Source organism: Sparus aurata, chromosome 24, assembly GCF_900880675.1.
Source record: "Sparus aurata chromosome 24, fSpaAur1.1, whole genome shotgun sequence".
Lineage (NCBI taxonomy): Eukaryota > Metazoa > Chordata > Actinopteri > Spariformes > Sparidae > Sparus > Sparus aurata.
In genome coordinates this window covers 21,675,949-21,692,792 of record NC_044210.1, presented here as the reverse complement: position 1 = coordinate 21,692,792, position 16,844 = coordinate 21,675,949, and the positions used below count along the sequence as shown (strand labels likewise).

The 16,844-nt window shown below is 42.4% G+C and overlaps 1 protein-coding gene across 1 annotated transcript; it reads right to left on the bottom strand.

Annotated features, from left to right (window-relative positions):
- Nucleotides 1-392: 392 nt before the first annotated feature.
- LOC115576554 (uncharacterized) lies at nucleotides 393-15,561 on the bottom strand. The gene is made up of 5 exons (XM_030409082.1): nucleotides 15,342-15,561; nucleotides 5,955-6,071; nucleotides 5,522-5,783; nucleotides 4,102-4,170; nucleotides 393-1,771 (listed from the first exon to the last, which is right to left on the bottom strand). The coding sequence occupies exons 2-5, from the start codon at nucleotides 5,997-5,999 to the stop codon at nucleotides 393-395; spliced, it is 1,755 nt and encodes a 584-aa protein (XP_030264942.1). The 5' UTR covers nucleotides 6,000-6,071; nucleotides 15,342-15,561.
- Between the last annotated feature and the right edge of the window lie 1,283 nt (nucleotides 15,562-16,844).

The window sequence follows — 16,844 nt, the reverse complement described above, 5'->3', positions numbered from 1 at the left end:
CCTGAAGCTCTTCATCAACCTGCTGCTACGTTTACACCTGAAGCTCTTCATCAAGCTGCTGCTACGTTCACACCTGAAGCTCTTCATCAGTCTGCTGCTACGTTTACACCTGAAGCTCTTCATCAACCTGCTGCTACGTTTACACCTGAAGCTCTTCATCAACCTGCTGCTACGTTCACACCTGAAGCTCTTCATCAACCTGCTGCTACGTTCACACCTGAAGCTCTTCATCAACCTGCTGCTACGTTCACACCTGAAGCTCTTCATCAGTCTGCTGCTACGTTCACACCTGAAGCTCTTCATCAACCTGCTGCTACGTTCACACCTGAAGCTCTTCATGAGATGAGATTGTATTTTAACTACAATCTATCTGAGGAGTTTCTCTCCTCTCTCTAATTTAGCCATGAACTCTGCTTGTCTCTGATAGTCATCAGGTGCTGAACTCGTTGCTTCCAGCCTGGTCTTCCCTCAGATTTCTCTCCTTCTATAAGCAGGTCAATGTACTCTGGAGTGGAGAGAGGATCTGGCTTCAGTGCGATCTCTTTGAGTCTGTTTAAACACTGAGCAGAGCTCTCCATCAGTTTCATCACCTCAGCCTGAACACGATCATATTCAGCCGTCAGTCTTGCAATCATCGCTTCAACAGGTTTCTTAGCGTCTTTTGCTTGATTGAACCTTTCTTGCAGCTCTTTGACTGTTACTCTTTCTTTAACTTCCTGATTCCGAGAATTTCTGACAGTGATTTCAATCTCAAAGTTCTCATTCCTGCTGATCTCTGCCTCGTGAGCTTTCAGTTTCTCACTTACCTCTCTTATCTCCTCAAGCTTGGCTAACCCAATTTTAACCCTCACCTGCAAATTCTCAACTGAATTCTCGAGCTGCTGTCTTTCTCTGAGGACCTCCTTTGTCAGTATCAAGCTTTTGGTTTCTATCACATTCAAAGCAACAAAGAACGTCTCCATGCTATTGGCCCCCATGTCCCAAAACATCTGATCAAAGCCTCCATATTTACTCCTGCTGCCTGCTGCAGATGATTTGTTGTCTGCAAACAACGCTGAATTATTGAATTTGAAGTGAAGTGGCAGCCCGTCTTCTGATTTAGTACATGGGACACCTGATTCTTTGATCGCCTTTAGAACTGGTGGAAGCTGGCCATCTGCAAACGTCACCAGAACTCTGATGTTTTCTGCCACATCTCTGCCAAAGATTGAGAGCGCAGAGTCATGTGTTGGTGTGAGTCGAGGTAAAGCAGCCTGAGCGACGAGACACACAGCATCAACTTCACTGACACCACGCTGATCAGTGAACAGATTACGCAGCTGTTCTGTGATCATCTTGTCTCTCTCTATGCCTCTTGTGTCTCCAAATCCTGGAGTGTCAATGATGGTCAGTGAGTGGTCTATTCTAAACCCCTGCTGGTGGTTGATCTTGTACACAGTGACTTCAGAAGTCTGGCTGTGAGCTTGTGATTTTGATGGATCCTCATCAACTAATTTAAACCGATATGAATCCTCCCATTCAACACCCAGAATGTAATTGATCATCCCATTGATGAGAGTTGATTTTCCAGCTCCAGTTGCTCCGAGAAGCATGATGGTGCGATTACGTTTGAAAGACTCTTTCCCAAAACTAAAACGCCTGCACCCTGCAACACCCAGTCGTTCTTCTTCCAGGGGAACTTTATAAACATGGAGACGACCTGACTGATGTTCCAGCAGACTGCTTCTGTTTTTAACAGCATCAGCAAGTCGTTCTTTCAGGCGCACAGCACCTGTAACATCCAGTGAAACGGACAGAGAAAGAGATTATGTGTTATTGTTTCAGTTTGACTTCATATCTGTTTTTTAAATGTGCCTTTGTTACATACTGTAGGTTACATAGTTTATATGGAGCCAGAACAGACTCATAATGGAATAAATGCACAAAAAAGGACTCACAAATGTATTTGGGGAGTCGTATGACTCCATACACAAATGCATTTTCAATGCACACACAAATATGCTTCAATCCATATATAAGTAAAAAAAAAAATACACATATAAAAATAAGATTTGTAAATATATTTGTGATGCGCCAACGTCGGGCCATTGCTTCATGTCATCTGCCCACTCTGTGAGAACTGACGGGTGAGGACTGAGTATCCACCTCCGATTTTTGTCCATTTTGTCGCTTTCTTTGTGTTAAAAGCCATTTTTTAGAGCGAGCATGACAGCTACGCTAGCATAAACACCGTTCAACTGGAAAAGCAAAGCTGAACCATGGGTAAATTCTGTTGCATGCTGTAATGACGTTAGTTTAAAACCCCTCGTGGGGAGCCACTGCCACAGGAGCCCTTTTCAGACAGAAAAGGTGGCACATCTGCTCCAAGGTGAGGACGGCAATGTGCCGGCCTGTCTTTCTAAAACGGAGGCGTAATATTCCTCCTTCTCCAAAAGCCGCCTCTGAGGTAGGCGTAAACATGTGACGTGACGTGAAGCTGGAAGTTGGGCTGTGAACGGTGACAACGAATTTGTCTTCAAAATAAGAGCTTTACATTGCACCCCATTGGAGTTTAGAACTGGGTTCTTGGCATGGGCTTTTAATTTGAAAGTAGTGGCCGGTCTTAGCTTTCCGACACAACATCAAGCTAACACAACAAAACAGCTACAGAGACCGAGGAGACGCTGCATCTCCTGGATCTCAGCGGCTGTCCAGTTGTTCATCTTAATGTCCGCGGATGAAGTGATGGACTGACTGCTGTGATCAGCTGTTTCCTGGTTTTAAAACTCCCCGGCTGTGTGGCGCACTACAGTGCAGGTCATCCACACCTCCGCCCACCTCACGCAGAGGCCGGCACATTGACGCCTCGTTTTTAGATAGCAGGCGAGGTGGAAATAAGTGTTCCCTCCGAGGGGGAAAAACGGCGGACCACAACAGACCCCCAATTTGCCGCCCTCTGTCTAAAACCGCGGACCGAGCCGCCAAAAGGACGGCAGATTGGTGCCTCGCTGCTCTGTCTAACAACAGCTGGTGATTGGCTGTGAAGGAGTGAGACGTCTGATTGGCTGCAGACGACCCCCTCACAGAAAAAACACATTTGTGAATCGCAAATATTATCATACAGACTTCCACTCAACATTTTCTCACAACAAAAATTTTAAACAAACTCTGTAACCGAAAAAGGAACAGGTTAAAGCCGAGGGTTATTTTTGCCTATCCTGTGCAATCCATGAAATAACCCAAAATATCAGTTATAGAAAGAAGAAGAAAAAACCCAGAAAACACAACAATAATTTACTCTAAATTCTTACTTCTTAATCATTTCACTTTTCAGTCATTTTACATTGTAATCCTTAATTATTTCACCTTTCAATGTTTTTTTGAAACTCAACCGTGATCTACACAATTTCAGTTCACCACTAAGTCCGTTCCATTATTTAACTCCCAGAAGTGTAAGTGAGAAGTGTTGTTCAACAAATCCCCTACTTTGTAAATAATAACAACAGATTTAGCTCATTTCTTTTTAATATATTCTATATGTGGCTTCCAACTGAATTTATGATCTAAAATTATTACCTAAAAAATATGTTTACAAATCTTATTTTTACATGTGAATTTTGTTTTACTTATATATGGATTGAGGCATATTTGTGTGTGCACTGAAAATGCATTTGTGTATGGAGTCATATACATATACAACTCCCCAAATACATTTGTGAGTCCTTTTTCATGCATTTATCCATTATGAGACTTTTCTGGCTGCCTGCACACAAAGCCTGGACAACCCTGCTTAGTTTGACTTCATTCCTGGATGTTTATGACATCATCATGTTATTCAATCCAAGAGACATTCAACAGTTGAGCAAAAATATCCTGTTATTATTTATTCTGTCTGACATAAATTCAAACATCACCAAACAGACACTAAGTGAGAAAACAGTTACTGATTCCCCCAAACGACTGTAACTCTGAACTCTCTTTAACCAAATCACAGATTTGTCATATTCCTTGTGAAGTCTCTTGATAAATAAGACAGTAGCTAATGTCATATATTTCACCTCCATCAAACTACACTTGGTCCTTCAGGGCTTCCATACAAACCAGAGACAACAGCAGCTTTACCTTCAGTCTGAGAGGACGCTGCTCCTCTGTTCTCTGGAGCTCCTCCAGCACCTTCAACATCCACTGACACTGACAGAGAAACATATTATGTGTTATATTAATTATATTAACATTATATCATTAATTAATTGGTATATTAAGCTATCTTTGGGGTTCTACTACCACAAAAACATTTTTCTGCCACTTTCAGTTTGAACATTGGTTATTCTGTGGTGTGGTCTGGATATACAGTTGTGTATGTTAGACACTAGAGGGGGCTCTAAGATAAGGATTACCTGGGCTGCAATGTATGTTGGGAGTTGGAGTATGTTTTGACTGAGCAGCCAGTAAAGTACCATAACTTCAGCTCGCTGCAGTCACGTCTTTATTTACTACCTTAAAGTGAAACACTCGCCAAAAAGCAACCAAGGCTTTATTTGTGAATGTATATGAGTCAAAGTTGGTTGATGATTTTTTTCTCTCTTTGCTTTCACTCAGTTATAATTGAGTCAAACTACACTTGGTCCTTCAGGGCTTCCATACAAACCAGAGACAACAGCAGCTTTAACATCCACTGACACTGACAGAGAAAGAGATATTATGTGATATTGTTTCAGTTTGACTTCATATTTATATTTTAAATGTGCCTGTGTTACATACTGTAGGTTACACAGTTTATTCTTGGACAGATGATAAGTTAGAGTGTGATCTCCACCAATTTATCTTCATTTTTAGAAACAATTATTCTGAACTGTGGTTGTTAAAAAAGTCTGTGAATAAAATCATTCAAACTATGAAACTATAAAGACTGAGATCAACTGTAAAGACGAGTGAGTAGATCTGTAGCACAGGAACATTTCAACTCCTGTTGATAAATCACTGAAATGTGACCAATCAGAAACATCTACTGCACTTTAACATAGAGTTAAGTTTACTAACATACAGTTACTCCTCACAGTCGCTCATTAGTTTGTAAGCATCACTCTGCTAATTATCTGACACAGTTCTGTGGTCTCACTTGATGTCCCGCCTACAACAACGTCTGATTGGCTGTTACTCGTGTGCAGTGTAACCAATCACCACTGAAGACTTGGTGCCACTGCACAGAGGAGCAGCTCTGCAGACTGGAGCAGGGGTAGAAGCTCTGGTGAGGCAGCAGGTATTTACAAAGTTAGAAACATCACAATCCTCTACACCCAGTATTCCCACACTGGGGTACACGTACCCACAGGGGGAGACAGAGTGACGTAGAGGGTACGTGAGAACAAAGTGGTTTGTATAATCAAGGTCAAGAGTACGATTACAATTCAAAATGTGTGGGCGTCTGTACAGACGGCCCAGGGGCCATGATGGGGAAACTCAGAGTGGTCACGTGCTTCCAGGTGGCTGCTCCTGCCAGCTGTCTGTTCTCTGGAAATACAGAGATATAAAACTGACTGACCTTCTGATTCTGAGCTGCTGGCTGACAGGTTCTGCAGCAGGTCCATCCTGGGTATCTCCTTCAGAACCTCCTTGGTCACCTTCACAGCTCCATGAAGTGTAAAGCTTTTCACCATCAGGTTCACTGTTTTCATCCTGTCTGCATCCTCCAGGTCGGCAGTTGCGATGCCACGATCCTCCAGAAACCATTTGAACTTCTCAAATTCATCTTTTTTTAACTTTTCCAGAATTTTCAAGAGATCCACTTTCTTCAGTGTGGCTCCCTGCTAATAAAAGTCAGTATTATTAACCTGACAGAAAACTGTGACAGGAACATATCAGAGCATCAACAGGAGCTCTGATTGGCCGACACAGCAGCAGAGTCTGGCCAGTTAGAGCTCCTGCTGCTGCTGCGTGGGCCAGACTGAAAGTAACTGAAGTGATGCTCTGCTTACACGTCCTTCTGTCTCCAGATGTGAACAGCTGACAGTCTGTTCCATTTTCCATCAGCTTCTGTTCCACCAGCTGTTACTTCTTGAAATGAAGCTGTCGTCTCAGGACACCAAACACCACTGAACAAGAAAGATGAAAACATGAAACCACAACTTTAACATCAACACAAGTAAAAGTGAAGAAAACTAAAGTTCTTAGATGTTAACCAGTAAAGTGTTCAATGTTCCAGGCCCAGAAATGATGCAACATGTCAACAACTTACTCTGGGTTTTTTAATCAAAAATATAAAACATGTTTTGAGTTACTTCACACTTTTTTGTTTACTACATGATTTCATATGTGTTCACTCATAGTTTTGATGCCTTCAGTGAGAATCTACAATGTAAATAGTCATGAAAATAAAGAAAAAACATTAAATGATAAGGTGTGTCCAAACTTTAGACTGGTAGTGTAAGTCATCCAGTAACATCAGCAACATGCAGAAGGATCAATACGTTCATCAACACTTTATAGAAGCAGAGTGGAAACAGGAAGTGGAGCTTCTGCAGCAGCTTCTTCACTCACGGTGATAAAAATACTCTCAAGTCTAAAGATGGAGCCGATTGGTTCAGTGATTGTGTCAGTGCAGTGATCATCTCTGATCTATTCACAGTGTTGTGTTACTGTACAACAACATGACAACAGTCTTTATACTGTACGTACCATCACAGTTAAACCTATTCAGAGACACAACAAACCTACAGTGACTGTGACAATAAAAACAAACAGGGTGATTGATTATTGATCACAAAGTCAGAGAGTGAGATGACTGTTAAACATGAATCATGTGTGAAATCAGATGACTTGTGTGTTTAATGAGAGTGTGAAGGTCAAATACATGTTCAGTTGTTGTTACTTTGGTTCAACAAAGCAGCTTTAGTGACTTTTACAGAGCAACATCACTTTAACTGACTGTTAGTTTCTATGAGGTCACTACACAACAACTCACACACAACTCACAAGTTGTCATGAAGAAACATTCAGGTAACAACTTGTGTTATAAAATCCTTCAGCTGTGCTGCAGATACTTTGTGAGTTTTTAACTAGAACCTTGTCGACTTCCGGTCGGCTGCCACATGGAGTAGACGCAGCGCGCGAGAGCTCCTACCTGCTCTGCTTTTTTTTCACTCATTCACTCCTTTATAATGCAAACTGGACAATTCATATTGAGTTATTAACTTTTCGTTAACCCACATCTGCTTCTAAATGACTTTGCACTGCGGCAAGTCGGGGAGAAAAGTCATCAACTTGGAGGGTCGCAGCAGAAGACAAAACATTCGCATCCTGGGCCTAGCGGAGTCTGTTGAAGGTGGGCGACCTACAGCTTTTTTCTCCGATATGCTGTGCGAGGTTTTTGGAAAGGAGACGCTCCCGTCTCCGCCCGAGATTGACAGAGCCCATCGTTCGCTAACAGCAAAACCGGGCCCCGGACAGAGACGGCGCCCAGTCATTCTCCGCCTGCACCGCTACCAGGTCAAGGATCTCCTGATCCGCAAGGCCCGCCGCAGAGGGAAGCTGGAGTACCGCGGCCACCAAGTTCGAGTGGTCGACGACTACAGCCCCGAAGTTTTGAGCCAGCGAGTCGAATACAGAGAAGTCATGGCGGATCTCTACAACCGAGGGCTCAAACCCTCTCTCCTGTATCCCGCACGGCTCCGTATCACACTTCCTGATGGAGACAAGAAGTGGTTACGCTCGACAGATGAGGCGCGGAAATACATCGATGGCCTTCCTCCTCCACCTCTTCGGTCGTAAACGTCTGTTTGATGGCTGTGCCTGACTGTCTACAACCACTAACATGCTATCCTTTTCTCTGGACACTGATTTCGGCGGTCAGGCCACAGCTGGTATGGAGCAGCTTACTTAACCATTAATATCACACTCACCTTGGCTGTAGGTATGTGAGTATACCCCAGCCTTTAACTCAGTGAACTGCTCACATGTGAGTGAGAGTAAAACCAGCCAGTCTATGATAATCTTTCAAAGCAGCATATTTCTTTTTTATTCTGCTATATGACTTTATAGTGTTAACAGTTCATAACAGATCTTAAAAGGAGTGTTTTTTGTTTGTTTTTCTTTTCTAAATTTGCACTCGCAGAATAGTTTCATGTGGTCCTAGGAGTGTTGAGTGCATTCTAACACTAAAATAAGGAGTCGAAGATTTTTGGGTGCAAGTGACAGGAAGATTTTCTGTGGGGGATAAATAATGAGTGTTTTGAAGAGCTTGCTGCTATGTTCTTCCGGCAGCTGTCTTGTTGTGGGGTGGGTGGGTAAGGGGAGGCTTTTCCTATGTCAGTTCTGGTTTATTAACCTACACAAGCCATGTACAGCCCAGTTTTGGTTCATTATGTCCTTCATGTTCCTGGAGTTCTGATATCATTTGTATTTATCACTCTGCATTTTCAGTCAAAGACACTGGATAGATCGTTAAAGTTTGTCAGCTGGAATGTCAAGGGCTTAATACCACCCTGTTAAAAGGAGGAGGGTATTTTCACATATAAAACAATTTAAACCAGCATTTATTTTTCTGCAAGAGACACACATCCGCAGTTCTGATAACACCCGCCTGATGTCGTGGTGGGCGGGGCAGCACTTCCATTCCTCATTCCAAGCAAAGGCCAGGGGGGTTTCAATCCTAGCTGATCAAAACATCCCCTTTGTGCATCACAATGTTGTATCAGATACTAACGGCCGCTTTGTCTCAGGGAAATTATACAACACAATGATGGTGCTAGCCAATGTCTATGCTCCAAATGTAGACGATGTGGGTTTCTTGGAGCGCTTCTTTTCCTCTCTCCCGGATCTGAGCTCGCACTCTCTTATACTTGGTGGGGATTTCAGTTGTTGGTTAGATCCCGTGCTGGACCGCTCTTCTCCCAGCCCTGACTCAGTTAGTAGGTCTGCCTCATTCATCCAGTCCTGTTTATCCAATTTCGGTGTCTCTGATGTCTGGCATTCCCTCCATCCAAATAAGAGAGGGTACTCCTTCTTCTTGCACTTTCACCATACCTTCACTAGGATTGACTATTTTTTCATTGATAATGAACTGATACCATTGGCGCGCTCCTGTGCTGATCAGGGCAAAGTGATATCAGATCATGCTCCTGTTGTGCTATCTTTGGCATTGACTGACCTTCCTCAAGTTAAAAAACACTGGCGCTTTAATTCAACTCTCCTCTCAGACAATGATTTTGTAAACTTTATGAAAGAACATATATCCTTTTTCTTTCAGACAATTACGTCTCCGGATATATCCAGTCTAGTAGTTTGGGATGCTCTTAAAGCGTACCTCAGGGGGCAAATAATTTCCTACGCTGCAAATATGAAGAAAAAGGCCCACTGAGAACGATTAGAATTAGCCGATCAAATTAAGGAAATAGACAAACAATATGCTCAAGTTAAAAACCCTGACCTATATAAAACGCGAGTGGAGCTCCAAACCAAATGTAACCTTGCCTCAACTTACCTTGCTGAGCACCAACTCTTGAGGAGTAAGAGTTTGTTCTATGTCCACGGTGAAAAATCCGGGAAATTGTTGGCTAATCAGCTGAGAGGACTCAAAGCAAAGAGTCACATTACGAATATCAAAATTGGGGATGGTAGGGCTACTTCGGATCATGCAGAGATTAATGACACATTCAGGAGTTACTACTCCCAACTCTACACCTCTGAATTTTCAAATAATACTGTATCAAGGAATAACTTTCTGAATCAACTAAACATTCCCACGCTCTCCCCAGACGGTAAAAGGAGAGTAGATGAACCCATAACGAGAGAGGAGATAGATGCAGCTATTTCCTCGCTGCAGTCAGGAAAATCCCCGGGACCTGATGGGTTTCCCGCAGAATTCTTTAAAACATTTTCTTCACTACTTTCGTCACAGCTAAGCGCAGTGCTGTCTGACTCATTCAAGCAGGGTTAGCTTCCGACATCGTTCTACGAAGCATGTTTCACTCTTATTGCAAAGAAAGACAAAGATCCGATGGAGTGTTCTGCATATAGGCCAATCTCTCTATTAAATGTTGATGTTAAAATTCTGGCTAAAGTTTTGGCCCGAAGACTGGAGAATTTTTTACCGTCTGTCATATCTGAAGACCAAACTGGCTTTGTCAAAAATCGATACTCCTATTTCAACATACGTAGGCTATTTGACATTTTATATCTTCCCTCTGGTGAAACTCCTGAATGTGTCCTTTCTTTAGACGCAGAGAAGGCGTTTGACCGGATAGAGTGGGCATATTTATTTGAAACTTTGAAAAGATTTGGCTTTGGTCCAAATGTTATCACCTGGATAAAATTACTATACTCGAGCCAACTGCTTCGGTTCTTACCAACTCTCTGCTGTCAAAACCCTCTAACCTCTATCGAGGAACCCGACAAGTGTGTCCTCTAAGCCCCCTGTTATTTGACTTAGCCATAGAGCCTTTGGCGATAGCAATCCGCAGCTGCGAGAATATTTCTGGTATTTGGAGGAATGGAGTAGAACATAAGGTGGCTCTATACGCAGACGACTTGTTAAGTTTTATCTCACATCCGGTTGGCTCTCTACCAGCCATGTTGTCTCTACTGAATGAGTTTAGCCAGTTCTCAGGATACAAATTAAATTTGAACAAATCTGAACTCTTCCCTGTCAGTGAGGGGATGCCAGCATCAGACTACTCCAACTTCCCTTTTAGGGTTGTGGAAAACAAATTCACTTACCTTGGTATTAGGGCTGGGCGATATGGACCAATAGTCATATCCCGATATATTTAGGCTGAATATCGATATACGATATATATCCCAATATTTTTATTGAAAATTGAGAGCAAATGTTCAGTCAAAGCCAAATATGACATGTGGGTGGGAATTTTGTCATTTCAGGGGCGAGTCCATTTGGCCTTTTTTTGTCAGGGGCACAAAGGCCACTGAGTAAAATGTGTTGATTTACCTTTCAGACTGATACCATAACATCCTAATGTATAATAAGACATGGATTATGTATTAAAACGTTTTTTAAATACCAATATCAAGTTGATGTTACATTAGAAAACAGTTTGTTTTGTTAAGTAGGGTTAGGGTGAGGTGAGTTTTGTGACACCTCACTGAATATTAGTGTTATTGAATATTTCTCCCAAATAGAAATTCCCCAAAATTATGGCAAAGCACATTTTTTCCAAACAAAAAGTTGTAGAATAACCAGCAGGAGACCACTGATGTGTGGAGTGATTTTGGTGACACTACACTCTGAATAATAGTGAAGTTATTGAATATTTTTTGTAGTTTCTCTTTTCAGTGTTGCACTTTGTAGATGGTCCCTGCGCCCTCGTCTCACAGCTGGCTGACCATACAGACCAGAGTTAATGTCCAGACGCTCGTTTAGATGAAAATACGGTTGTAGCTCGTTGTCTACCTTACTACGGTAGGAAAGAGTCGTCAGTTGTGTTTTAACAAGGTTTCACTTATGAGTTATTGATCCGGGAAGTTCGAATCTGTGAATATATTTCCAACTTTACCGGACTAAATCCTACCACATAAGTCAGTTACGTATCATGTCAAACCGGCTGCGCTCGCTCGCTGTGCTGTAAGTTTCGTTCTTCTGTTTTGAGACGCTGCTGCTGTTTGAGAGGCTTTCACGTGAGATCATCGTGATGATGAGACTCCACCTGCACGAACCGCGGACTCACTGAAGTTACTGTGAGTGACTACTGTGCACTCAGGTGGCTGTAATTAAAGGCAAGCCCGCTACGCTGACCGGGCCAGGGGCACAGAGGCCACTGTGGCCCTACGATGAGTCTTTTTCACGGGGCATCAAGGTCAAAGTGCGGGGCAACAATAGTTTGTTGAAGAGTGCCGGAGTGTCTGTTCCAGCCCCTCCCCTCTCTGTGCATGAAGGAGGAGGGGCGGGGGGAGCAGTGCAGAGAGCTCCGGGTCAGCGGCTCGCCTGGAGCAAGGATCACAGCGCAACTTTTAACTATATCGATATACGAGATATGGTCTAATTCCATATCACATTTAAAAATATATATCGATATAAGTTTTATATCGATATATCGCCCAGCCCTACTTAGTATTACAGTTACGAAAAAGCACAAGTGTCTTTTCAAAGAAAACCTTCTTACTTTGCTAAACCACACAAGACGGTGCCTGACGCAGTGGTCGCCCCTTTCTACGTCCTTGGTCGGCCGAAACAACTCCATCAAAATGAATATTCTTCCTAAATTTTTGTATGTCTTTCAATCAGTACCGACCTTCATTCCCAAATCATTTTTTGACACATTAGATTCTGTTATATCATCCTATTCATGGGTTTCAGTCACGTGACTTTTTCGTTCTGGCCGCCATCTTGAGGACCACTAAGGACCGTACGATAGAGCGTACTGTTAGCGCCTTCAACTGGTTCGAGGGGAAATGGCTAGCAAACCTCATCTCTCCACGGAGGAAGAGCAGCGCTATGTTACAAAGTATTTTAGGATTGGATCCACATGTACTCCCAGATGGATTACTAACCCTGCTTTTGTCCGCACAGCATTTGCCAAATATTTGTTTTGGCGATAGTTTCATTTAACTTGTACACAACCCGTCACCATACAGCAGGGAGCACCAGCTCCGCTGCAGCAAACAAAATAAAAAGAACCACTTGAAATTCAAACTTTCTGTCCTAAAATATGCAGAGGAAAACTCGGGAGAAGCAGCCGCTAGATATTTCTGTCGACACCAAGAAAGTGAGAGACTGGCGAAAAAAGTGAATTCCAGTGAATCCTTCTAATTGCAGCTATCCACTTCTGTCTCCTTTCTGTGTTCTTGGGAATATTATAAAATATATGTCCATTTTTGTTTGACGTGCTGTTATTACAGCCTACAGCGCAGCAGATAGACGGCATTGTTTACATTAGACTACCGTAGCTCCGGTCCTAAGACGGTCTCCAAGATGGCGCTGTGACTCACGTGTGACGTCACATGAAACCCATGAATATATGGAAAGGAAAGCGCCCTCGGCTAAATAAGGTCCATCTCCAAAGACCTAAGGGAGGGGGAGGTATGGCACTGCCTAATTTTCTTTTTTATTATTGGGCAGCCAACATCCGCTGTCTTACGTTTTGGTCATATTTTCACAATCGATCTGACTGCCCTGCATGGGTGTCATTGGAGTTGGGTTCTGTTAAAAACTTTTCAGTTCCAGCACTTGTTGGATCTAAATTCCCTCCCCCACCAAATAAACTCATAGATAATCCAGTCGTCCGGCACATGCTGAGGGTGTGGGCTCAGTTCAGGAGACACTTTGGCCTCTCTGATTTTTGCCTCTCAAGTCTCATTTCTGCCAATCATCTGTTTCACCCTTCTTTACTGGACCCAACGTTCCAGGAATGGCAGAGACTGGGCATTGAGCGTTTCAGGGATCTTTTCATAGATAATAGTTTTTTATCATTTGAGCAACTAACTGAAAGGTTCAATCTCCCAAAGTTTCGATGAGGTCGATGTGCGCCTGACCCCAGCTAGACGGCGCACTCTGTCTTTCGCTTCTCTCTTGGCCAGACATGCAATATTGCTCATGTGGAAGGATGCTGCCCCGCCCACCCACGCTCAGTGGTTGAGAGATGTCATGTCTTGTCTAAACCTTGAAAAAATACATTACTCAATCCGTAACTCTAAAGAAAAGTTTCAAAAAGTGTGGGGACCTTTTCTGGAATTCTTTCATAATTCTCAAACTAGCTAGGGACTGGACCCCTCACCCATACCTTGCTTTCTGTTTCCATGTCAACAATATCAAGTGTATACATTGGCCCTTTCTCTGTTACCTGCTTTTGGCTCTTCTGTGGGTTCATCATTTATATATATATTTACTTCTTTATTTTATTTTACTTTTCGTTATTACTTTCTTGGGGTAAAACTTGACTTCCAGCTGTTACCTGTACCACTCCAGGAATCAAGCACAATTGGTCTATTTGTCCTGTCTATTCCTCTATGTATGAGTCTGGCTAGGTAATGACATGTGTGTGTGTGTGTGTGTGTGTGTGTGTGTGTGTGTGTGTGTGTATAAATACTTTATATTTGTGTAAAAACTTAATAAAAATATCTTTGAGAACAAAAACTAGAACCTCGTCAAACACACAGTAAAGTTACATGTTAGTGTTTGTGACTGTGATTCAGTTCAGGTCCAGTTTGAATGAAGTGAGTTTGACGACGAGTTAACGAGCAGATTAAACTGATCTCAGTTCAGTCAGAGACACAAACTTCAGTTCAGACGGTTGGATTTTTCTGTTTAGGATGAAAATAGGAGTCAAAATATTTTCTGTCTTGATATTTAGTGAGTTTATGTTGTTGACTTCACTCAGCATGGAGTTTATGTCTTCTTCATTGTTGGTGATTCATTAATATCCAGATTTGTATTGAAGATTTTAAAGAACATGCTGGTTCACTGCGGCTCATAAACATGCTGAAATAGTGACGATGGTTAATTACTGATGATGTGTTTAATAAACGATGATGTGCAGTTTGTTAAGAAGACTGCACTTTAAAAAACATGCTCAATAAATCTGACACGTTAAAATGAACGTGATAAATCTGATGAATGTTAAAGAAACTCAGAAATATTGATGAGAATTGTTGCAGGATCCCTGCAGTCAGACACAGACTGAATCTGACAGGAAGCTTCAGTTTCTTTAATGTTCAGTCAGTTCAACAAGTTTCAGTTCTGTTCTGAATGATCCTCCAAATCAACTCGTTCATCACAGACTCAACAGTTCATTTAAACTCTGTCTGTGTCATAAAGACAATAAAGCTGAACGTTGAGTCTTGATAAGAAGCTAAATGCAGCGCGGCTGATGAACTTTAACTTGAGACAAACTGACGAGGCAGCAACATGTTGAGAACGTCTCCTCTCTGTCTGTGAGACGACTGTACGACTGATCTGGAGTCAGCTGAAGTGTTTCTTCACTCTGAGCTCCTTCAGTGTTCAACACTCACATTTCATTTATTTAAACTAAATGCAGTAAAAAGTCAAATCTCTCCTCTGAGATGAAGCGCAGGAAAAGTACAACAGAGCAGAAACACTTCAGCTACAGTACTGGAGTAAATGTACTTAGTTACTTTCAAAATAAAAGCATGTCACTTGATGTAGACTGCAGTAGAGTAAATGTAGTGTGGAGAGGAGTGTTCACAGCTCTGACAGCTCATTTAGTGACACACTTTGATTCTTTCATTACAAAATAAAAGTCTTCTCAGCGTCCTCTGAATGCTGCTTCCTGCTGTCTCCACATCAACTACTGACCACCAACTAACTCCACCTCTGCTCTTCCTCCACCGTTCTCCTCTCAACATGGAGGATGATGTTTGTTAACCAGTCAGACATTTTAAATGTGTTACATTACCTTCAGCTGGAGGTTCACACGGACACGACTGTCTGCACCACAATCATCACAGTGAATGAGACTTTGGACCGGCGCCGCTGAAGAGGCTGTTAGAGTTACACATTAATCACATCGTATGAATCATATCAGTGAAATCTGATGACTTGTGTGTTTAATGAGAGTGTGAAGGTCAAATACATGTTCAGTTGTTGTTACTTTGGTTCAACAAAGCAGCTTTAGTGACTTTTACAGAGCAACATCACTTTAACTGACTGTTAGTTTCTATGAGGTCACTACACAACAACTCACACACAACTCACAAGTTGTCATGAAGAAACATTCAGGTAACAACTTGTGTTATAAAATCCTTCAGCTGTGCTGCAGATACTTTGTGAGTTTTTAACTAGAACCTCGTCAAACACACAGTAAAGTTACATGTTAGTGTTTGACTGAACTGAGATCAGTTTAATCTGCTCGTTAACTCGTCGTCAAACTCACTTCATTCAAACTGGACCTGAACTGAATCACAGTCACAGAGACACAAACTTCAGTTCAGGTCCAGTTTGAATGAAGTGAGTTTGACGACGAGTTAACGAGCAGATTAAACTGATCTCAGTTCAGTCAGAGACACAAACTTCAGTTCAGACGGTTGGATTTTTCTGTTTAGAATGAAAATAGAGTCAAAATATTTCCTTTCTTGACATTTAGTGAGTTTGTGTTGTTGACTTCACTCAACATGGAGTTTATGTCTAAATGATGGAAACATTCAGTTTTTATAGTTAGCACTTTCACCTGAAAAACATTCAGGACGTGAAATCTAACGGCTTGTTCTGACCAGGTGAGACAGGAGAGGTGCATGATGGGAGTCTGAGTCCAGCCTGTTCTGACCAGGTAAGACACGAGAGGTGCATGATGGGAGTCTGAGTCCAGCCTGTTCTGACCAGGTGAGACACGGGAGGTGCATGATGGGAGTCTGAGTCCAGCCTGTTCTGACCAGGTGAGACAGGAGAGGTGCATGATGGGAGTCTGAGTCCAGCCTGTTCTGACCAGGTGAGACACGAGAGGTGCATGATGGGAGTCTGAGTCCAGCCTGTTCTGACCAGGTGAGACAGGAGAGGTGCATGATGGGAGTCTGAGTCCAGCAGGAGCAGAACAGGAAGTCAGCAGCAGGTTCTACAGCAGTTAAAGTGAAACTCTCGCCAAAAAGCAACTGAGGCTTTATTTGTGATTGAATATGAGTCGAACCTTCGCGTAAAAGCATAATTAGGACGAAAGAGGCACTTTTAAGATTTACTGTAGTTTCGTTTTCGGGCACGTTAATTTTGAACGGGAGAGCTCGGGGCAGGATACACTGGCATCAAAATCTCTCTGTTTAAAACAGTAAGAAGTCTCGACACAACATGAAACTTTGCTGGTAGCATCACCAGGGTCTCTACACATGAACACGAGCATTGAGAACATTGTTTGTGTACACAGAGTTTATGAAAAAGAAGGTTTTTGAACAACTCACGTTAGCTGCTGTGT

Coding starts and splice junctions, on each gene's coding strand:
- LOC115576554 (XM_030409082.1), bottom strand. CDS start 5,999: ATGGAACAGACTGTCAGCTGTTCACATCTGGAGACAGAAGGACGT. Junction 5,784..5,954: donor ATCTGGAGACAGAAGGACGT/GTAAGCAGAGCA, acceptor TTTTATTAGCAG/GGAGCCACACTGAAGAAAGT. Junction 1,772..4,101: donor AGCGTCCTCTCAGACTGAAG/GTAAAGCTGCTG, acceptor TGGATGTTACAG/GTGCTGTGCGCCTGAAAGAA.